Source organism: Xenopus tropicalis, chromosome 4 (genome assembly GCF_000004195.4).
Source record: "Xenopus tropicalis strain Nigerian chromosome 4, UCB_Xtro_10.0, whole genome shotgun sequence".
NCBI classification, from domain to species: domain Eukaryota; kingdom Metazoa; phylum Chordata; class Amphibia; order Anura; family Pipidae; genus Xenopus; species Xenopus tropicalis.
The window spans coordinates 104,477,972-104,501,699 of record NC_030680.2 but is presented as its reverse complement, the minus strand read 5'-3'; the positions used below and the strand labels follow the sequence as shown (position 1 = coordinate 104,501,699).

The 23,728-nt window shown below is 39.3% G+C and overlaps 1 protein-coding gene across 1 annotated transcript in view; it reads left to right on the top strand.

Moving 5' to 3' along the window:
• Window positions 1–5,104, top strand: part of rpap2 (RNA polymerase II associated protein 2) — a 44,123-nt gene extending 39,019 nt beyond the window's left edge. Inside the window, exon 12 of the mRNA XM_031901005.1 lies at window positions 4,490–5,104. Within this exon, the coding sequence (XP_031756865.1) occupies window positions 4,490–4,634 (145 nt within the window). The 3' untranslated portion in view covers window positions 4,635–5,104. The remainder of the gene's footprint in view (window positions 1–4,489) is intronic.
• Window positions 5,105–23,728: the final 18,624 nt, after the last annotated feature.

Here is a 23,728-nt window from a genome sequence, read left to right as displayed (position 1 = left end):
ACCAGTGCAGGGTAACTGTACATTATATTTTAATTACTTGAAAACACTTTCATTTTTTGGTGTTACTGTTCCTTTAATGGTAAGACAGATGATTGCTAATATTTTAGACAACATTCAGACAGAGATTTGGAGAAGTAAATACATTATGTGGTTAAAGTCTGTGGCACCCAGACTTTGCTCATTTCCATGTAACATGGTTGCAAACAGATGCAGTATTAATATTTATTAAAGATTACAACCTGTTTATACTGCAGGTACAGGTTTCTTTTGAATTTTCTTAGAGGGGAACTGTAATTTATTAGACCAGGACAGCAGGAATACTTTAGTTTTTACTTATACATAGGAACTGCCATGCTGTAACCATAAATTGAGGTTGTCGCAAAAAGTATAAAAAAATAAAAGCAGCTTCTTTATTACTTTTGTTTATGGGGTCTGTTGTTAATATGTATGCTGAATACTCACTGAACACAGTATTAGCTTTGCTCCAGTACAAACCTTGTTTATTATAAAATGCACTGGGCCTCATTTACTAAGGACTGCACTGTTAAAACGTGTATTGTGGTGTAACTTTGCACCTAACCCATTTAAAGGGGTTTTTCACCTTTAGGTTAAGTGTTAGTATAATGTAGAGTGCGCTGTTCTGAGACAATTTGCAATTGGTCTTCATTTTTTTATTATTTGTAGTTTTTCAATCATTTTAAGTTTTGTTCTGCAGCTCTCTAGTTTGGAGTTTCAGAAGTTATGTGGTTGCTAGGGTCCAAATTACCTTAGCAACCAGGGAGTGGTTTGAATGAGGGACTGGTATATGAATAGGAGAGTACCTGCTGCTGGGGTCAGTGACCCCCATTTGAAAGCTGGAACGTGTCAGAGGAAAAAATTATAATAATTATAACTATTATAATAAGAGCAGTTGTAAAGTTGCTTAGAATTGCCCGTTCTATAACATAATAAAAGTTAAATATGAACCACACCTTTAAGATAAAAAGATTTATGCTTTTGTCTAGGCTTTCTCTGTTTCAGGGTGCCTTTCTGCATACCACAAACACCTACCCCATATGTAATAAAAGGCACTAAATAAAAAAATGGCACTTATTGGTATGCCATTTATAAAGTCCCAGCATATTACGAGCCAGGGAACTGAGGAGCAGCTGTAGTTTTGCGATGACCAAAGTAGTAAAAGTGACCTAGGGACATGCCAAGGTGGTTCATTAAAATAAAGGGAAATAGTGAGGTCTTTGAATACAATAATTATAGCAATATAATTTCAGTTCTGTGTTCTGCTTTTGTATTTAGATGCTAGTGATATTCTTTTATAATTTGCCTGACATAAAATGTTCTGCCTATTGAAAGTATACATTTTATGAAGAAGCTGTTGGAGGAAGATAAATACACATGGTGTGACTTCTCTCAGATCTGCCCTACTTTGCATTTTGCAAAGATGAATGTTTTTGTGCACAGCTCGGTGTCTGGGAGCAGTAACTGATGGTGCCACCAACCTTATTATCTCTTGTATCATCTTTTATTCTGTGTTTTGATGATTTGGTTCACACGTGTGCTCCAGGCTTTTCTTTAGATATCCTTGTCTCCAAATACACAGCCGTAACCACACTGAGATCTTAGCCTTGCAGGACTTCCTCTGTACCCTTCCTTATCCCTTTCCTATTGCTATAAAGCCTAATGCTTCTAATTACTGAAAGAACTGGGCAGTGGCTTTTTGTCCTTTCAGTAGCAAATGCAAGGGCATTGTTTTTTAGCATGGTGATTAGTTATCCTTGTGGCCAGTTGGACCCATAACCTTAGAACTTGTGTTGTCTAATCCAGCATCTATTGCACAGAAACCCAGTTCTGCAGGATCTACACGCTATGATAAAAACTTTTTTTTCAGTGTTTATGACAAAAATGTCCAGTCCGCAGCCATTTTGTAATTGTAACTAAACTACAACTCAGTCGTGTCTGGGCCCCTTTTGTCTAACCAATACTTGAGTTTCTTTTTATATAATATGCTCATTTATGCGTGTAATTATTGGTTGCTAAATGAATGTATAAATGCAATACATTGACAAAATAAATATCCATCAAGAATTTTGTTTATGCTAACAGCATGCTAATATTCTTTTCAGACATGGTATAGATTTCACTAATAGATCACAGAGCTGTTCTGACCCACAAGGCTCTTTTTCTGGCTGCCCTCCCAATGACACAGATGGATCTATACAGTGGCATAACTATGATACAGCAGACCCCATAGAGTCTCGAGGTCTGCCGTATTTTACACCCTCCCCAGGCTTTTCTGCCTCCTATTCTTCCCCACCCTCAGCAAATACCAGTAAGCAAGCATTGGGGATGGATGTCCACACGCAAGAGAATGTGAGCTAGGCCCCCATAGTATTTATTGGGTGGAAGGGGTTTTGCCCTGGATGTGTATATTATTATACAGATTAATAATATTATGGTTTCGCTTAGGGTAAGAACCCACAGTGCGAGTTACTCATCCATGATAGATCTCTGCTATCACGGATGTGTAACCACTCCATAAATCTATTCTACTGGCAACAATAGAAGTTGCCAGTGAAAAGCCCTTCACGTCGCTTTGGTTTCCGAAGTCACGCAAAGTTGCCTGCAGGAGGAAACTTTGCGCAACTTTGGATTGCCAAAGCAATATGAAGGGCTTTCCATTTATCGCGGGCGAGTAACTCGTTCTGTGGGTTCTTACTCTTATAGATTCAGTACCTTTGTATAGTACAGTATAGAAGCTTTGAGGATATCGGAAATGTATACTTTTTGGAGGCAGTTGTTGTTATGGATTAAGCTGAAGAAGTAATTATATATATATATATATATAGAAACGAGTTGCTGGAAAGCTGCACACCATAAGAGCAAGATAATACCTGGGTGCCAGTGCTGAAAGCGTAGATACACAGGGTTGGAATGACAGCACACGCAGGATGTTTTTCAAGAAGAATCACAGAGGTTTAGATAAATAAATGTGAGGCTTTATTCAGTCCGACGTTTCAGTTCCTATCTGGAACTTTCATCAGGGACATATATATATATATATGTAATATATAGAGCAAGCAAAAAATAAATGCTGCACTCACAGGACTTAATGGAGATAAAATGGTTTGGTGCATTTACGTTAATGTGCAAAGAAAACTTCTTGTTCCTTAACAAATGCAAAATATTGTGTACATCTGAATATGTGATATAGAACACTTGTCTTGTCAGTCAAAGAACAGTGTTTTAAAACAGCCTATCAGCTGGCTGGTGAATGCAGAATTTTGATTCTGTCTTTGCGGTTATTGATCCACTCCTTGTGAGAGCAATTCTATTCATATTTTATGTGCCCAGCGGCAGCAGGAGAAGATGATAAAATAATCATTTCAAGGACCTCTATGGGAAGTTTTTGTTTGCTGAAATCTTGGCTCAACAAAATAAGAGGTCAAGCGATGCTTTCCTTGAATAAGATTTGAAATGGCATCTGCTTTTCCTTCTTTAATAATTGTTTGCTAGGACCTAGACAATTATGCTACAATATTCACCGTGCCAGTACAGAGATCTGACGTGGCCGTGAAGGCTTTCACGCAAGGCATCACTGTTTACAGAGATATGGGTACTATTTTCTGGGGTTTGTGTTTGAAGCAGGGCATCTTTTATTGTGCGCAAGTAGAATATAGCACAAAGTGTTATGTCTAGAAAGAGAATGTTTTAACTTTATATGGTTAGCGAACGTTATAATCGCATTAGATTACTGTTCAAATTTTAATGCAAATATATCACCCAGGTGCTGTTGCTTAATTAAGACTATTAGGAGCAGGCATCATTTGTTAAGCTACCGTTTTTCGACATACTAGGGGGGCCATTTAGTAATGGTGAGAATTTATTTTCCCGCATTTGGATTTTTTTAGCTCTAAAAGACGGCGAAAGAAAGTTGTGACTTTTCAGAGATTTACTATGCATCAAAATTGCGACAGTTTCTGAATCTGAAAACACTGCATCTTAAACTTTTTGAGACCATGTAAAAGTCAGTGGCAAATGCCCCCCCCCCCCCCCCGCCCGCCACACACAACTGGAAGAATTTTCTTTGCTTCAAATCTTTAGAGGTTTTCAGATTTTTGAGGCTAGCTTTTGTGCAACGATACGAAAAATTTGCTTTTTGTTATAATTTTTTTTTTATAAATGTCAAACATTCGTGGAAATGAGTTTATTCAAATTTTTTTTTTTAAAAAAAATTAGCGTTTTCGTAAATCTGCCTTCATGTATGTTATTAATAGATAGGATTGAAGTTAGAACAAGCATATTAGAATATTTTCACAGAAATCTCTCAGAGTGGCAGAAAGTCCATGTCACACTTTCAATGCATTTTAAGAGGTGCAGTAAATGTTCGTCAGTTTTTGGTAATATAAAGGAAGATGCATGATAAGTTTAACTGTTTTATATAAGGTGTTGTGCTTAGTTATGCATGAATAACCTTTCTTTAAATTACTTTCAGATTGCTGCCTTCAATGCCGCTTCATAAAGACTCCCAAACAAATCCTCTGTACACTCAGTTTGTGTCTAAGCTGTTGGAAGAATTGCACTTTCAAAATGAAGATCTGGAAAGGCTGAAGGAAAGATTTGCTTGCAATCATATGTAATTGTATGGCATCACTTAGAGTTGTATCCAGTGATCCCATCTGGGGCGCCACCACATCACTGTGTGCATAATTATAACTTATTTTCTCTCTGTGACTTCCCATTTTTTTCACTTTGAAATATCAAAGGCACAGATTGATGCTTTGTGCTCCATGTTGAACAGGCAGAATATACAAATGGTGCCTAATAAATAATGGGCATATTAACAAAACAGTACCTTGGGAAGTTTTCATATGTTGCAAAAAGCAAATCCAAGGGCTACAGCTCATTACATTAAAAAATTGTCAAATATATAATGTTCTATGCAGCTGTGTATAATACTGTTTGCTTTGTAACATACAATCAAACTATTTAATAAACCAATGCAATTGTCAGGAACTCACCAAGTGGGAGACCAACTGATATCATAGTGTTTTTCCTGGAATCTGTCACTCACCGTTTCTTTGCAGCTTTGCCATTTTGTGTATTTTATTAAAGATTCTACTTCACACTGAAGTCCTCCAGCTGCTGAATTAGTCTGAGATTTCAAACCTAGGATATTACTAAAGGATATAGCTGTGTTGATGTCATTTCTATGTCCAGTTTCTGTGGCAGTGTATTAATAATTCACAAATAATTTGTTTTTCGCAAAATATAGTGGAGAACCATATAGTAAACATTAGTCAAAAGCTTTAGTTGATACATTTCTAAGAAGCAGCTTCAGCCCCCACTGTAACAACTACAGTGGCTTGCAAAAGTATTCGGCCCCCTTGACCTTTTCCACATTTTGTCACATTACAGCCACAAACATGAATCAATTTTATTGGAATTCCACGTGAAAGACCAATACAAAGTGGTGTACACGTGAGAAGTGGAACAAAAATCATACATGATTCCAAACATTTTTTACAAATAAATAACTGGTGGGGTGTGCGTAATTATTCAGCCCCCTGAGTCAATACTTTGTAGAACCATCTTTTGCTGCAATTACAGCTGCCAGGCTTTTAGGGTATGTCTCTACCAGCTTTGCACATATAGAGACTGAAATCCTTGCCCATTCTTCTTTGCAAAACAGCTCCAGCTCAGTCAGATTAGATGGACAGCGTTTGTGAACAGCAGTTTTCAGATCTTGCCACAGATTCTCGATTGGATTTACAGTGGTGTGAAAAACTATTTGCCCCCTTCCTGATTTCTTATTCTTTTGCATGTTTGTCACACAAAATGTTTCTGATCATCAAACACATTTAACTATTAGTCAAAGATAACACAAGTAAACACAAAATGCAGTTTTTAAATGAGGGAATTGTTGTAATTCAGCTTTATTTGAGGGTTTTCTAGCATGAACCGCCTTTTTAAGGTCATGCCACAACATCTCAATAGGATTCAGGTCAGGACTATGACTAGGCCACTCCAAAGTCTTCATTTTGTTTTTCTTCAGCCATTCAGAGGTGGATTTGCTGGTGTGTTTTGGGTCATTGTCCTGCTGCAGCACCCAAGATCGCTTCAGCTTGAGTTGACGAACAGATGGCCGGACATTCTCCTTCAGGATTTTTTGGTAGACAGTAGAATTCATGGTTCCATCTATCACAGCAAGCCTTCCAGGTCCTGAAGCAGCAAAACAACCCCAGACCATCACACTACCACCACCATATTTTACTGTTGGTATGATGTTCTTTTTCTGAAATGCTGTGTTACTTTTACGCCAGATGTAACGGGACACGCACCTTCCAAAAAGTTCAACTTTTGTCTCGTCGGTCCACAAGGTATTTTCCCAAAAGTCATCATTGAGATGTTTTTTAGCAAAATTGAGACGAGCCTTAATGTTCTTTTTGCTTAAAAGTGGTTTGCGCCTTGGAAATCTGCCATGCAGGCCGTTTTTGCCCAGTCTCTTTCTTATGGTGGAGTCGTGAACACTGACCTTAATTGAGGCAAGTGAGGCCTGCAGTTCTTTAGATGTTGTCCTGGGGTCTTTTGTGGCCTCTCGGATGAGTTGTCTCTGCGCTCTTGGGGTAATTTTGGTCAGCCGGCCACTCCTGGGAAGGTTCACCACTGTTCCATGTTTTTGCCATTTGTGGATAATGGCTCTCACTGTGGTTCGCTGGAGTCCCAAAGCTTTAGAAATGGCTTTATAACCTTTACCAGACTGATAGATCTCAGTTACTTTTGTTCTCATTTGTTCCTGAATTTCTTTGGATCTTGGCATGATGTCTAGCTTTTGAGGTGCGTTTGGTCTACTTCTCTGTGTCAGGTAGCTCCTATTTAAGTGATTTCTTGATTGAAACAGGTGTGGCAGTAATCAGGCCTGGGGGTGACTACAGAAATTGAACTCAGGTGTGATAAACCACAGTTAAGTTATTTTTTAACAAGGGGGGCAATCACTTTTTCACACAGGGCCATGTAGATTTGGAGTTTTTTTTTCTCCTTTAATAATGTAAACCTTCATTTAAAAACTGCATTTTGTGTTCAATTATGTTATCTTTGACTATTACATTAACATTGCATTAACATTTATTTATAAAGCGCCAACATATTCCGCAGCGCTGTACAATAAGTGGGTTACATACATTGGACATACAGAGTAACATATAAAGCAATCAGTTACCGATACAAGAGGTGAAGAGGGCCCTGCCCAAAAGAGCTTACAATCTACAAGGAGAAAGGGTTGAGACACAAGGTATGGGAATGGGCATGACCAGAGTTGTGAGAGGTGTGGCACAGGGTATTGCTAAACTAGATTAGGGTAAGCTTCTCTGAATAAATGTGTTTTTAGAGATCTCTTGAAGGCAGAGCAATTGGGAGAAAGTCTGACAGTTTGTGGGAGCGAATTCCAGAGAAGGGGGGCAGCCCTTGCAAAGTCTTGAATGCGAGCGTGTGAGGAGGGAATTAGAGAGGAGTTGAGGAGCAGGTCAGTAGAGGAGCGTAACAAGCGGGTTGGATGGTATCTAGAGATGAGTTCAGAGATGTAGGGTGGGGCAGAGTTATGGACTGCTTTAAATGTGAGAGTCAATAGTTTGAATTTTATCCTGGATGGTAGGGGAAGCCAGTGCAGGGATTGGCAGAGTGGGATGGCAGAGGAGGAGCGGTTGGAGAGGTGTATGGGCCTGGCAGCAGTATTCATTATGGACTGGAGAGGGGACAGTCTTTGGAGGGGAAGGCCAATTAATAGGGAGTTACAGTAGTCCAGGCGAGATATTATAAGAGAGTGAATAAGAATTTTTGCAGCATCTTGGGTGATAAATGATCGGATTTTGGAGATATTTCTTAGGTGAAAGTGACATGATCTGATAAGTGATTGGATATGAGGATTGAAGGACAGGGCAGAATCAAGGATAAACCCAAGGCACCGGGCCTGGGAAGATGGGGTGATGGTAGAATTGTTAACCGTTATAGATACCTCGGGAACAATGTGGGCGTTGGATGGGGGAAAGAGAACCAGTTCAGTTTTAGAGAGGTTTAATTTAGGGCTCTGGTACACGGGGAGATTAGTCGCCCGCGGCAAAACTCCCTGCTCGCGGGCGACTAATCTCCCCGAGTTGCCTTCCCTCTGCCATCCCACCGGCGAACATGTAAGTCGCCGGCGGGATGGCAGACGCGGCGGCGCGATTTCGCGCAAATCGCCGAAAAAGACTCGCGAGGTAACGTTGGGACATCCAAGTGGAGATAGCGGACAGGCAGGAAGAGACGCGAGTTAGAAGCTCTGGGTTGAGATCAGGAGAGGAAAGATAGATCTGAGTATCGTCAGCATAGAGGTGGTACTGAAAGCCAAAAGAACTGATTAGTTTGCCAAGTGAGGAGGTATAGAGAGAAAATAGTAAGGGGCCCAGGACAGAGCCTTGAGGAACCCCGACAGAAAGAGGCAAGGGAGAAGATGATTCCCCATTGTAAGAGACACTGAAGGATCGATCTGAGAGATAAGATGAAAACCAGGATAAGGCAGTGTCACGAAGGCCAAGAGAGCGGAGAGTCTGGAGGAGAAGAGGGTGATCCACAGTGTCAAAAGCAGCAGAGAGATCGAGAAGTATTAGTAGTGAGTAGTGTTTTTTGGCTTTAGCCGAAAGGAGGTCATTTGTTAGTCGGGTTAGAGCAGTTTCGGTGGAATGTTGTTGTCTAAAACCAGATTGTAGGGGATCCAGGAGGTTATTGTCAGAGAGGAATAGCGTCAGTCGGTTGTACAGGTCCTTTTCAAAAAATTAGCATATTGTGATAAAGTTCATTATTTTCTGTAATGTACTGATAAACATTAGACTTTCATATATTTTAGATTCATTACACACAACTGAAGTAGTTCAAGCCTTTTCTTGTTTTAATATTGATGATTGTGGCATACAGCTCATGAAAACCCAAAATTCCTATCTCAAAAAATTAGCATATCATGAAAAGGTTCTCTAAACGAGCTATTAACCTAATCATCTGAATCAACTAATTAACTCTAAACCCCTGCAAAAGATTCCTGAGGCTTTTAAAAACTCCCAGCCTGGTTCATTACTCAAAACCGTAATCATGGGTAAGACTGCCGACCTGACTGCTGTCCAGAAGGCCATCATTGACACCCTCAAGCAAGAGGGTAAGACACAAAAAGAAATTTCTGAACAAATAGGCTGTTCCCAGAGTGCTGTATCAAGGCACCTCAGTGGGAAGTCTGTGGGAAGGAAAAAGTGTGGCAGAAAACGCTGCACAACGAGAAGAGGTGACTGGGCCCTGAGGAAGATTGTGGAGAAGGACCGATTCCTGACCTTGGGGGACCTGCGGAAGCAGTGGACTGAGTCTGGAGTAGAAACATCCAGAGCCACCGTGTACAGGCGTGTGCAGGAAATGGGCTACAGGCGCTGCATTCCCCAGGTCAAGCCACTTTTGAACCAGAAACAGCGGCAGAAGCGCCTGACCTGGGCTACAGAGAAGCAGCACTGGACTGTTGCTCAGTGGTCCAAAGTATGTCATTCGGAAATCAAGGTGCCAGAGTCTGGAGGAAGACTGGGGAGAGGGAAATGCCAAAATGCCTGAAGTCCAGTGTCAAGTACCCACAGTCAGTGATGGTCTGGGGTGCCATGTCAGCTGCTGGTGTTGGTCCACTGTGTTTTATCAAGGGCAGGGTCAATGCAGCTAGCTATCAGGAGATTTTGGAGCACTTCATGCTTCCATCTGCTGAAAAGCTTTATGGAGATGAAGATTTCATTTTTCAGCATGACCTGGCACCTGCTCACAGTGCCAAAACCACTGGTAAATGGTTTACTGACCATGGTATTACTGTGCTCAATTGGCCTGCCAACTCTCCTGACCTGAACCCCATAGAGAATCTGTGGGATATTGTGAAGAGAAAGTTGAGAGACACAAGACCCAACACTCTGGATGAGCTTAAGGCCGCTATTGAAGCATCCTGGGCCTCCATAACACCTGAGCAGTGCCACAGGCTGATTGCCTCCATGCCACGCCACACTGAAGCAGTCATTTCTGCAAAAGGATTCCCGACCAAGTATTGAATGCATAACTGAACATAATTATTTGAAGGTTGACTTTTTTTGTATTAAAAACACTTTTCTTTTATTGGTCAGATGAAATATGCTAATTTTTTGAGATAGGAATTTTGGGTTTTCATGAGCTGTATGCCACAATCATCAATATTAAAACAAGAAAAGGCTTGAACTACTTCAGTTGTGTGTAATGAATCTAAAATATATGAAAGTCTAATGTTTATCAGTACATTACAGAAAATAATGAACTTTATCACAATATGCTAATTTTTTGAAAAGGACCTGTATACTAGGCGCTCAAGCAGTTTGGAGATGAAAGGGAGCAGAGAGATAGGTCGGAGGTTAGTAGGATTGGAAGGATCAAGGGAGGGTTTTTTCAGAATAGGGGTTACTGCATGTTTCAGTTGGGAGGGAAAGATTCCAGTAGAGAGCGAGAGATTGAATGGATGAGTTAACGCTTTGATAAGACAGGGGTTGGCATTGCATAGAAGTTTGGTAGGAATGGGATCAAGCGGGCAGGTAGTAAGGTGAGAGGAAGACAGCAGTTTTGAGACTTCCTCTTCAGTCACTGGGGAGAAGGAGCCAAGAAGAGACTGGGTAGCATGTAGGGAGGGAGGTGAATGGTTATGGGGATTTCGTTGTGCAAACTCACTTTGGATGGTGTCAATTTGACTAATAGTTAACGGTTTTTGTTGAGCAGAAACATTTAAGTGTGACAAACATGCAAAAGAATAAGAAATCAGGAAGGGGGCAAATAGTTTTTCACACCACTGTAGATCTGGACTTTGACTGGGCCATTCTAACAAATGGATATGTTTTGTTTTAAACCATTCCATTGTTGCCCTGGCTTTATGTTTAGGGTCGTTGTCCTGCTGGAAGGTGAACCTCCGCCCCAGTCTCAAGTCTTTTGCAGACTCCAAGAGGTTTTCTTCCAAGATTGCCCTGTATTTGGCTCCATCCATCTTCCCATCAACTCTGACCAGCTTCCCTGTCCCTGCTGAAGAGAAGCACCCCCAGAGCATGATGCTGCCACCACCATATTTGACAGTGGGGATGGTGTGTTCAGAGTAATGTGCAGTGTTAGCTTTCCGCCACACATAGCGTTTTGCATTTTGGCCAAAAAGTTCCATTTTGGTCTCATCTGACCAGAGCACCTTCTTCCACATGTTTGCTGTGTCCCCCACATGGCTTGTGGCAAACTGCAAACGGGACTTATTATGATTTTCTGTTAACAATGGCTTTCTTTTTGCCACTCTTCCATAAAGGCCAACTTTGTGCAGTGCACGACTAATAGTTGTCCTATGGACAGATTCCCCCACCTGAGCTGTAGATCTCTGCAGCTCCCCCAGAGTCACCATGGGCCTCTTGGCTGCATTTCTGATCAGCGCTCTCCTTGTTCGGCCTGTGAGTTTAGTGGATGGCCTTGTCTTGGTAGGTTTACAGTTGTGCCATACTCCTTCCATTTCTGAATGATCGCTTGAACAGTGCTCCGTGGGATGTTCAAGGCTTTGGAAATCTTTTTGTAGCCTAAGCCTGCTTTAAATTTCTCAATAACTTTATCCCTGACCTGTCTGGTGTGTTCTTTGGACTTCATGGTGTTGTTGCTCCCAATATTCTCTTAGACAACCTCTGAGGCCGTCACAGAGCAGCTGTATTTGTACTGACATTAGATTACACACAGGTGCACTCTATTTAGTCATTAGCACTCATCAGGCAATGTCTATGGGCAACTGACTGCACTCAGACCAAAGGGGGCTGAATAATTACGCACACCCCACTTTGCAGTTATTTATTTGTAAAAAAATGTTTGGAATCATGTATGATTTTCGTTCCACTTCTCACGTGTACACCACTTTGTATTGGTCTTTCACGTGGAATTTCAATAAAATTGATTCATGTTTGTGGCTGTAATATGACAAAATGTGTACTTTTGCAAGCCACTGTATTTTATACATGTGTCTCCATTTATGTAATGCTGCTGAGGCATGTATCAACTAATGTTTAAATTGAACTAATGGTGGATATTAATCCACCATTAATTCAATTTCAACATTAGTTGATACATAGCTCAGTTGTTGTACAAATCTCTTAGAGGGTGTGAATTATCCAAATAAACAGACTAAATGTCTTAGTCCAGCTGAAGTGCGAATAAGGCCTTAGCTAGAACGGGAAATGATTAATCTGATGAGATCTGCTTATCTGCACTGATGACATTCTAAATTGGATTAATAGATGTAAATACTGTTTGCCGTTTTTATCATATAAGCTTGAAATATCCAAGAATTTAAATAGCGGAAATGACTTGTTTCATAAGACAATCCGGTGCAGCTATACAGGGCTAGTAATATTTGTCTGATTGTACTTCTAGGGTCAAATCTGGGGTTGAACTGGTCTCCTTGACGCTCTTTAGAAATGAAATGCCTGTTTTGCTGATTACGAAAATGTAAGCATTTTTGCATTGGTATAATCATGAGCTTGTAACTGACCTTATCATGCTTCCTGCCTTTAGATTGATGCAAGTCAGTGTCTTGCACCATTGGACTGCACTGTCTGAGTGTGCATATCAGATAAAGGTTTACTGTTATGTTGAGATTAGAAATTTATATTACATTAATTAGTATTTGGAAAGCTTAGTTTCTCTTCACCCTCATAATTGTGTTGGTTTAGAGGTAAATGGCATACCAGCCTCAGATTAATAACCATTGCAAGTTCCAAACTGACAAAATGATTTGTTCCTTTTAAAAATAGGAACTCCCACCCCCAAATTTTATACTGAGATATCCTTGCTGGACCCCTGCTTTCTTGCTCACAAAGTCCTTCATCCTCATATATTTTTCTTCAATATTTTTCATCCTTCCCTTGTACATTCAGACTGCCTCACGGATTTAACACTAGCAAGCAAACACTTAAAACATTAACTCCTTAGGGGCACTTAACTCTTGCTACCTTTCAGTCTTCAGCTATTGCATCCTGTAATTATTATTAAAGGAACAGTAACACCAAAAAATGAAAGTGTATAAAAGTAACTAAAATATAATGTGCTGTTGCCCTGCACTGGTAAAAGTTGTGTGTTTACTTCAGAAAGTCTACTATAATTTATATAAATAAGCTGCTATGTAGCCATGGAGGCAACCATTCAAAGGAGAAAAGGCACAGGCACATAGCAGATAACAGATAAAACACTATTGTATTCTACAGAGCTTATCTGTTATCTGCTATGTAACCTGTGCCTTTTCTCCTTTTTTCCAGCTTATTTATTATTTATTATAGTAGTGTTACTGTAGCAAACACACCAGTTTTACCAGTGCAGGGCAACAGTGCATTATATTTTTATTATTTTAAAGCTCTTTCATTTTTTGGTGTTACTGTTCCTTTAACATATCTTTTTGTTCCCTTTCTCCCTATAGATCAGTAGGTTTTTTGTTTTTTTTATTTAATCAAGCACCTATTTCATTTCCAACATTTGGCCAGGGGTTCCCTATAACTGTCCAGAGTGGGTTTACTGTGATGGGAGTGGAAGAACACAACCAGTCTGCTCAGAGCCATGATCTCAACCCACTGTCCAACATCACTAATGCTTATACAGCGGAATGGGGAAAATAATGCCACTAGCAATGTTACAGCATCTAGTGCAAGACCTTCACAGAAGAGTAGAGGTTGTTATATATGTATAGAGTTTGATTCCAGCTTGGGAACTATCTATCCAAGGAGTCTGTGGGATGCATGCCTTATCACCTAAAATAGGAAGTATAACCTCCAGTCACATAAAGAATTATGAGATATTTTCATCCTAGAAATGTATTACAGGTATGGGATCCGTTATCGGAAACCCGATATCAAGAAAGCTCTGAATTACGGAAAGCCTGTTTCCAATAGACTCCATTTTAATCCAATAATTCAGATTTTTAAAATTGATTTCCTTTTTCTCTGTAAAAATAAAAGAGTGCTTTGTATTTAAGTTGGCAATAATTTACTTTTTATATTTACAAATGTTGAAAAGCATCCCCCCCAAATCAACCCTTCTTCTCACTGTGATTATTTAGCATGGCCTTTCTCCTCCAAATCCAGGGAATAGCCCATGCACAGTGTTCTTCACTGGGTGAATGTCTGCACCAGAAAACATTACAAGATAAGTAGGAGAGGGAGTTGATCAACGTCCTTTACTTGCTCTTTAAAATAAAGTGTTATTAGGGGGTCAGAAAATTAGATTTAGATATGCATAACTTTTTTTTTAACTACTAAAAGTAAATAGTGTTTTGAAGGCACTCTTAAGCAAACTAAATAGAAAGAGTTGTTGGGTAATGGAGGAAGTTAAACAACTAACACCAAAGCACCAACAAACAACAAAAAGTGTTACTTTAGCAAAGGAACTCTGGTAGAAGTTACACACTGTATCATGCATCACTCTCAGAAAGGCTTCACAATCACAACTTTGCAACAAACGCTTGCCCAAGAAGAATTAGGCGTGCCAGGATTTATACTTCTCATGTAGTGCTGCTTAACATTCCTATGTGGTTTAGCACTCTAGTCAAAAGTAACAGCCTTTTAAAGAGGCTTGTATGTGGTTACAAAGCTATGAGTGGTTGACTGAAAATGCAAGCCGCTACAGAAGAATTTCTAGGTGTTTGCTTCATTGACATGTGTTTGATCAGAGCAGCTGCAGTGCAGGCTTCTTGTTATACACAGAATAGATTCAACCAAAATCCTACAAATCACTTATAGTACTCTGGGCTTTCTGTTCTTAAAGGTGGAGTTCAGCTAAAAACTTTTAGAATAATGTATCATCTGCTTAAGCAATTTGTCTTTATTTTTTAAATGATTTCTGAAGCTTACATGCTTGTAAAACAACTGTCTGTGCTCATTTTGCCTAGTAACCAGGCAGTGATTTGGGAGTAAAACTGGAAGCTAAATAGAATAAAGCCTCAAATGAAAACTAAGCAATAAAAATAACAATACTGTACATATTAGATTGGAGAATTCACTGTGTTGGTTCAGTGATTCACAGAATCACTGCCTATGATTAAGTGCGGGTACGCACGAAACGCGTCATGCGTTCTGGGTTTTTAAGAATGTAAATAAAGTTCGAGTTTTATCCATTTTCTGGCTGACCATGGTGCTTTGCGAGCCGCTTTCTTCAGAGATCAGTGATTCACAGAAACCAGGTAGCATTTTTTTTAAAATGGGTCCAAGCATAAGAATATGTTATTTCTGGGCTGGGTAGGATCAGAAATAGCATTATACTTATTGTTTGGATTTTGCAAGGTTTTTTGGATTTTTACCAATGAAAACGTTGAATCTCTTTGGGTAGAAATTTCAGTAGGGCTGAAGGTCACAAAGAAAATGATCATTGGTGTATGCTATAAACCACCCCGTATAGATGAGGGGGATGAGGCCCAGCTATTGTTGCAAATGGAGGAGGCTTCAAAACTGGGTCAAGTTGTTGTTATGGGGGACTTTAATTATCCGGACATTGACTGGAGTAATGGGGTGGCTAAGTCAGAAAAAGCTAGTAGGTTTGTAAATATGCTAAATGACAACTTTTTATTTCAGGCGGTTCAAGAACCTACTAGGAATGACTCTATTTTGGACCTGGTAATATCTAATAATAATGAACTCATCTCTAACATTTGTGTGGGTGAGCATTTGGGGAACAGTGATCACAACATGGTCTCCTTTGAGATAATGCTGCAGAGACAGCTCTATAAGGGAGTAACTAAAACGCTCAATTTTAGATGTGCAGACTTTGCCAGTATAAGGGCATCTCTGCAATGTGTCAACTGGGAAAGGCTTTTCATGGGGTTAGACACAGAAGGAAAATGGAACATCTTTAAAACATTGCTTTGTAGGTATACACAACAGTATATCCCCCTTGTAAGCAAGGAGAGGCATCGCAAAGCAAAACCTTTATGGCTGAATAAAAGTGTTATTGTCGAGGTTGGTAAGAAAAGACGTGCTTTTAGGGCATTCAAGTTAGCTGGGACAGCAGAAACTTTCATCAGGTACAAGGAAGCAAATAAAGCATGCAAAAAAGCTATCAGGCAAGCTAAAATAGAAATGGAAAGGGATATTGCAGCTAGGAGTAAAAAAAATCCAAAATTATTTTTTAATTATGTGAATAGTAAAAAAATGAAGCAAGAAGGGGTGGGAACTTTATTATCACGGGGGGGTAAGTTGGTTGATGAGAACGGGGAAAAAGCTGAAATTTTGAACTCTTATTTTTCATCTGTCTATACATCTGAGGAGCCAGATAATGAAGGCTTCCCTTGTAATATGCTCAGTTCTAGTAATTTAGCTACTGACGCGTGGGTCACTCGGGAGGAAATTCAAAAGAGACTTGAACATGTAAAGGTAAACAAAGGTCCAGGGCCGGATGGGATTCATCCCAGGGTATTAAATGAGCTGAGCGCTGTGATTGCCAAACCTCTTCACTTAATTTTTCAGGATTCATTGAGGTCTGGCATGGTGCCGAGAGACTGGCGGATTGCTAATGTGGTGCCATTATTTTAAAAGGGATCCCGTTCTCAGCCTGAAAACTATAGGCCTGTTAGTCTGACATCAGTAGTAGGAAAACTTTTGGAAGGGGTAATAAGGGATAGGGTACTTGAATACATTGCAGTTCACAATACTATTAGTTTGTGCCAGCATGGATTTATGCGTAACAGATCTTGCCAGACTAATTTAGTCGCCTTTTATGAGGAGGTGAGTAGGAACCTTGATGCTGGAATGGCAGTTGATGTCATCTACTTGGACTTTGCTAAAGCGTTTGATACAGTACCTCACAGAAGGTTAATGATCAAATTAAGGAATATTGGCCTAGAACATAATATTTGTAATTGGATAGAGAACTGGCTGAAGGATAGAGTACAAAGAAGAACATTTTCTAATTGGACCAGTGTGGTTAGTGGAGTACCACAGGGGTCAGTCCTTGGTCCTTTGCTTTTTAACTTGTTTATTAATGACCTGGAGGTGGGCATAGACAGTACTGTTTCTATTTTTGCTGATGACACAAAATTGTGCAAAACTATAAGTTCCATGCAGGATGCTGCTGCTTTGCAGAGCGATTTGACAAAATTAGATAACTGGGCAGCAAACTGGAAAATGAGGTTCAATGTTGATAAGTGCAAAGTTATGCATTTTGGTAGAAATAATATAAACACAAACTATCTACTGAATGGTAGTGTGTTGGGGGTATCCTTAATGGAGAAGGATCTAGGGGTTTTTGTAGATAACAAGTTGTCTAATGCCAGGCAGTGTCATTCTGTGGCTACTAAAGCAAATAAAGTGCTGTCTTGTATAAAAAAGGGCATTGACTCAAGGGATGAGAACATAATTTTGCCCCTTTATAGGTCCCTGGTAAGGCCTCACCTTGAGTATGCAGTGCAGTTTTGGGCTCCAGTCCTTAAGAAGGATATTAATGAGCTGGAGAAAGTGCAGAGACGTGCAACTAAACTGGTTAAGGGGATGGAAGATTTAAACTATGAGGTGAGACTGTCGAGGTTGAGGTTGTTTTCTCTGGAAAAGAGGCGCTTGCGAGGGGACATGATTACTCTGTACAAGTACATTAGTGGGGATTATAGGCAGTTGGGGGATGTTCTTTTTTCCCATAAAAACAATCAGCGCACCAGAGGTCACCCCTTTAGATTAGAGGAACGGAGCTTCCATTTGAAGCAGCGTAGGTGGTTTTTCACGGTGAGGGCAGTGAGGTTGGGGAATGCCCTTCCTAGTGATGTGGTAATGGCAGATTCTGTTAATGCCTTTAAGAGGGGCCTGGATGAGTTCTTGATCAATCAGAATATCCAAGGCTATTGTGATACTAATATCTACAGTTAGTACTAGTGGTTGTATATATAGTTTATGTATGTGAGTGTATAGATTGGTAGGTGTGGGTTAGGTGTGCTGGGTTTACTTGGATGGGTTGAACTTGATGGACACTGGTCTTTTTTCAACCCTATGTAACTATGTAACTATGTAAGGTACATTTTTGAGGCAGTCAGTGCAGCTGACAACAAGATGTTGTGGCTGCAAGGTTAATGTAAGCTAAGTTTGTTTTACATCCATGATTGATAGGTAGAACATAAGCTGGTCTATGAAGACCTTTCCAACTGCATCCACATTCAATTCACAAATAAAATACAGTGCTGATGTGATGATACATTCTGATTATTAATATTGCTAAATGTATTAGTGCAGTTAACTTTTAATAAGTTGTAGAATAGGCAATTCTAAGCAACTTTTCAATTGGTCTTCATTTTTTTAGCAGGCAGTTTCATGTAGAAGTCAGTGGGAGATGTTTTTTTAAAAATCAAGCTATTTTTCAATTTGAAGACTAATTCTTACTTGGAAGGAGTACAGAATGTGATTTCTGTGGATGCACCAAATCCAGGATTTGGTTCAGAATCCGGCCTCTTTTGGCAGAATCCAGTGACTAAAATCCAGTGACTTTTGGTCACGTGAACATGGAAGTAAATAATGTTGCATGCGCAACACAGACAGTTCTATTTAACCCTTTCGTAGCCTAATTTGCATGTGCAGATTCGTTTCATTGTTTGGCTAAATCTTATGAAGCCAAAAATAGCGGATTTGGTGCATCCCTAGTGATTTTACTGCATAAAGGCTGATTTATTCATTTTTGAGTCAAGAAAATGTAAATGTGATTGCAAAAAAAAAATCAGGTTCTTTTCATTTTTTTTAACTGCAACTGTGTTTTATTTTTTTTTATTTCTCAAGCACTCCCATCAGGCCCAGATTTGTGGAGAGGCCACAAAGACCCGGGCCTAGGGTGGCAGAAACCTGGGGGCGGCATGCCGCCCCGCCGCACCAATATCTTAAAATTTGTGTTCCCATACGGGGACTTCTCCCCACTGCTCCGTATGCAAGTTTGGCCAATGGCGCATGCCACTTGCACCCCCTGCCCCCGCTGTTTGCGCACCCCCTATTCACCCCCCCGCGCGCTTTTCGCGCATGCGCATTCCCGCTTTTCGCGCATGCGCATTCCCGCTGTTCACGCATGCGCACTCGGGGCGGGGGCGGGCGTGCGACCGGGGGCGGCCGGTTTTGAAATCCGGCCCTGACTCCCATGTTTAAGAAAATCCTTGGACAAAAAAGTTCCAGGCATACTTTGCCACAGAGGAAAACATTGTCCCACTAACAAAAATCACATTGTTGCATTTATTTTTGATGAGGCTGAAAATCTCAGTTTTTATTAAACTGGGAATAAAATAAAGGTGTGTGACATTTCATAGACGATTACTATAGACTTCTACAGAAACTCAGCAGCTTTTACTTGCCTAGTTGTTTATGCACATTTCATTTTTCTTTTTTTTATATCATGAGTATTCAGGTTTTCAAAATATATGTCATATAGGCAGTATCTGGACCCTTTCTACCTTAAAAGAAGGAATCTTACAATGTGGAGGAAAGGTTGGAAATAATCGTTCATCAGAGCTGCACTAACATAGGAAATAAGCCAATAATAAAGTTAGGCCTATGGATTTTGATAGACCCTGTGCATTTCTGCAGTTAGTGCAGTGTATTCATATACAGAATAGAATGAGTGCAATGGGAAGTGAATTCTGTATTTTCCTAAATATCAAATGTGCTTATTTATTGTCCCCTTAATTGGTTTACTGATTACATTTACTTTTAAACCATACACTACAGTGCTCCACCAAAAATAAAGATTTGTTTAAACCTCTTATAGCAAAATTTCTAGTCTTATTTGTTAATGGGCAGGGGTGCCAGTCATATAAAAAGTTTATGATAAATCCTGTTTATTGACAGATCTTGATTAGAGAACTTTGCATGAAAAGAGATAGAGGCAGGTTGAACATATGTCTGTCATAAAAGGCAAGTTATGAGTCAGTGCTTGCTTACCAACTGGGAAAGTGCTTGCTTTGGCTTTTTGGATGAATTGCTGCATAGCTTAATTGTATTGACTTGATTTATAGGCACACCCAATAGAGATAAACCTCGAGAAGCAATCCTGGTGTTTAGATCCGGCACACCCTTCCCAGGCATCTGTAATGTCAAACTAATGCAAAAACAGGAGAATGGGTGCTCTAGAGCACGACGGTCCACCCAGAACGTAAGTTTGTAAGTGACCCAACTACACAAAACCACTCTATCTTTGCCAGTGCCCTTAGACAACTGTAAATCCACAGACTGATTGAACCAAACAACTACTGCTATACTCAGCGAGTGAAACCTTTAGGAGGAAAACCCCTATCCTTCCTAGCCAAAGCAACAGAGCACATCAAAGCAATCCTTAAAGTGATAATGACACAATAAAAATATTAATGTACATAAAAAGTTACCTATAGGTATAGGTAGGCAAAAAAGTCAATATTATATAAATATATTTATTTGCAAAGTAAGTTATCTCTCAAAATTCTTACACATACTATGTATACTGTTAGCTTTCTACATTCTTTTTTTTTTTTTTTTCACTTTTTAAAACCTTTTATTGAAGTTTTGCAATAAACATGTAAGATGAATAATGACAAATTATTTAAACATAGGTTGTACAACAATAGTCACATTCGACAGTTTGTCCTTCAAAAAGATAAGAAATGAAGAAAATAGAATACTTACAGAGAAACAAAATGAGTAATTTAAATAGAGAAAAACAAAACAAATACGAATTAACTAACTTTGCCCAGTGGATAAACTATAAAAAGAAAAGTTTCCTAGAGAGCAAAATCAAGGATAATTTTGCTTATATGTTCGTGAATTATTGAAATAAATCTATATATGCAGCATTTTATAAATCTGATCCTTATTACTTATATCTATAGCATTAAAGAAAAATTACCATTTGGGTTCACTTGTTTTTGCTTTGATGGCCCCTTGCCAGCTAAGCTGATTAAGATAAGAAATCATTTCTGTTATAGGAGGGGTTTCCTCTTATAACCAATAATAAAATAATGCTTTTTTAGAGGCAGCCATAAACAAAAATAATAATTTATCAATTTTTTGTGCTAAGGAGACTGGTAAAATGCTTGATAACACCTCCTCTTTTTTAATGTGTAATGGAGCGAAACTAGGAGATAACTTTATATTTAAATTCAACCTGTGGTTCAAGAATCTTTCCACCATGTTCCAGAAGTTACCAATCTTCGGACAAGACCATAGGTAGTGGAATAAATTAACACCAGTTTTTGGGGCAATAAGCTTTTGTTTTAAAGCACTTATTACGAACAAAAAGTTTTCCATATCCTAAATGGACAAGTTTGAATTGCTAAATCCTCCAGCTTTCAGCAGAAATCAGATTGTTGAATTCATGCATAGACTTAACCAATTGCGAAGGGGATATAAAGTGTTGTAGATAAACAGACCACTTAGCAGACACATTCTCTAGGGGATGATTATCTTGGGTAAAAACATCCCAGAATGTACCAGAAAGTATGTTGATTTTTATAGTATGTGGTTTGTCTTTAAATTCTAATATTGCCTCAGCCAGTCTGTGTTTAGCGACAACAAAATTGTCTTTATTGTGAGTCACTGATAAACCACATTGGCAGGCTAAGCAAAAGTATTTATCCATTTCAAGTAACTTAAATTTTTCTTTAAACAATGGCCAGGGAAATAAAGAATAACTGTTTGGATTTTGTAGGTCTTTTATCAATATGATGTTTTTTTTCTCGGATGTTAGTAAAAAGGAAGAAGACTTTAATGGGTCAGAGGTTTTCAATAGAAGTTTAACTGGCATGAAGGGAGTTTGAGAGTAACTGAAGCCATGGCTGGAGAATAGATATTTCCATAGACAAATAGTGTCCCGATATAGAGGATTCCTTTTAATATCTCTTGGTAAATGACTCCATTTACTATGTAATGCAGAAAATATATCAGAATAAGGTTCATTGAGTAATTCTATTTCTGGGTTGGTGTTCTTGTTAGAGCAGACAGGTTAAATGTTCTAAAATTCGGTATTTTTAGTCCACCAAGTTTAGCAGGTCCCCTTAATTTGGAAGCCTTCTACATTCACAAGCCCACCTAGGAAATGCCCCCCAATCACACTTCTAGATAAGTGTGTAAAAGGATATATATAATTTTTTTGACCTGTGCTGTGATAAATTTCAGTCACACTTTACTGCTGCACTGCATGTTGTAGTGATATCAGCCCCCTCCCAGCAGCTGATCAGCAGAACAATGGGAAGGTAGCAAGACAGCAGCTCCCAGTAGATATCAGAATAGCACTCAATAGTAAGAAATCCAAGTCTGGCTTGGGACTCCTCCAGTTACATTGGAGTAGGAGAAACAATAGGTTACCTGAAAGCAGTTCTAATGTGTAGCGCTGGCTCCTTCTGAAAGCTCAGACTCAGGCACAATGCACTGAGATGCCTACACACCAATATTACAACTAAAAAAAAATACATTTGTTGGTATAGGAATAAAAATGTTAAATGGCAGAGTGAATTATTTGCTATGTAAACAATGTAATTTAGAAATAAAAAGTATACCATAAAAATCATGAAATAATCCCTTTAAATAAAGGGTATATCGTTACTACTGTTTACTTCGCAAGTGGAGACGGCTAGCATAAGACTAAGGAAAACCTACTGATAAATCTATAGCTGGATAACAGCAGTTTAAATCTGGCAATGGGGACAGTTACTGGTTGTCACAAATCAATACAAAACAGCCGTGTATATCAGTGGCCACATATGCAACAGTGACTGCCTACAACTATGTTCAGCTACGTTATGCAGCTGCTATCTCACCTTGCAAACAAGTGCAAGTATTGGCAAGCATACAGGCCATTCTGGAAAAACTCTGATAGTTGTTCAGTATAAACACATCATGGCTTCTACTGACCTTTCATCTGTACATACTAATATTTATAGCCTCTGTCTGGAATTATGGAAATACAATAGATTTTCTCCTCTTCATTGTTTGTAAATATGGCACCTGCCAGCCATTTATTGATGATCTTTATGGCCCAGCTTGGCAGGGATTGTGATTTTGAGTCTTCTGAAAGAGATTTATCAGTAACATGTATATGATTGGCACGGCACTGAATATGTGTAAGATGTATCTACAAGACATTTATACTGAAGCTCGTTAAAGTCCTTCATCACATTAAATGCAAATTTATCAACACAATAGGGCCACATATAATATTAACTTCTTGACCAGCGGTGCCACTGTTTCATTTGCCTTTTAAGATACTTGCCACCTATCCTGACGAATAGCTTTTTCATGAATAAAGTTTTGCCTCTTCTATATCTGTACTGCACCTTGTTTGGTCTGACCCCTGTAGTGTGCAGGTTCTCTGTCAGGTCTGCAACAGAAAGTCCAGAGGTCCCAATAGGGTGTCAGTGAAACTGGTGCTGGCAGTTACACAAAAGGCCTATCCAGGGTTCCTGAGTAACAGACTGTTACATAAATAAGAAATCTGGTTCCTTTTTTCTTTAAAATAAGGTACAAGAGTTCATGTAAGAATGCAAATGCTAGTGTAAAGCATTATAATTCCCACAAACTTTTGCATAAGCAAGCACAATTAATAGGTGCTTGTAGCAATGGTCAGCACCAATGCACTGGTTCAACCTGGTGAAATGTGCACAATGTATACAATACAGGAAGCCTTATTTCCAAACTATTTTTTTCTTATTACATCATCTCTATTTGGGGAAAAAGATTATTCTAAGAGG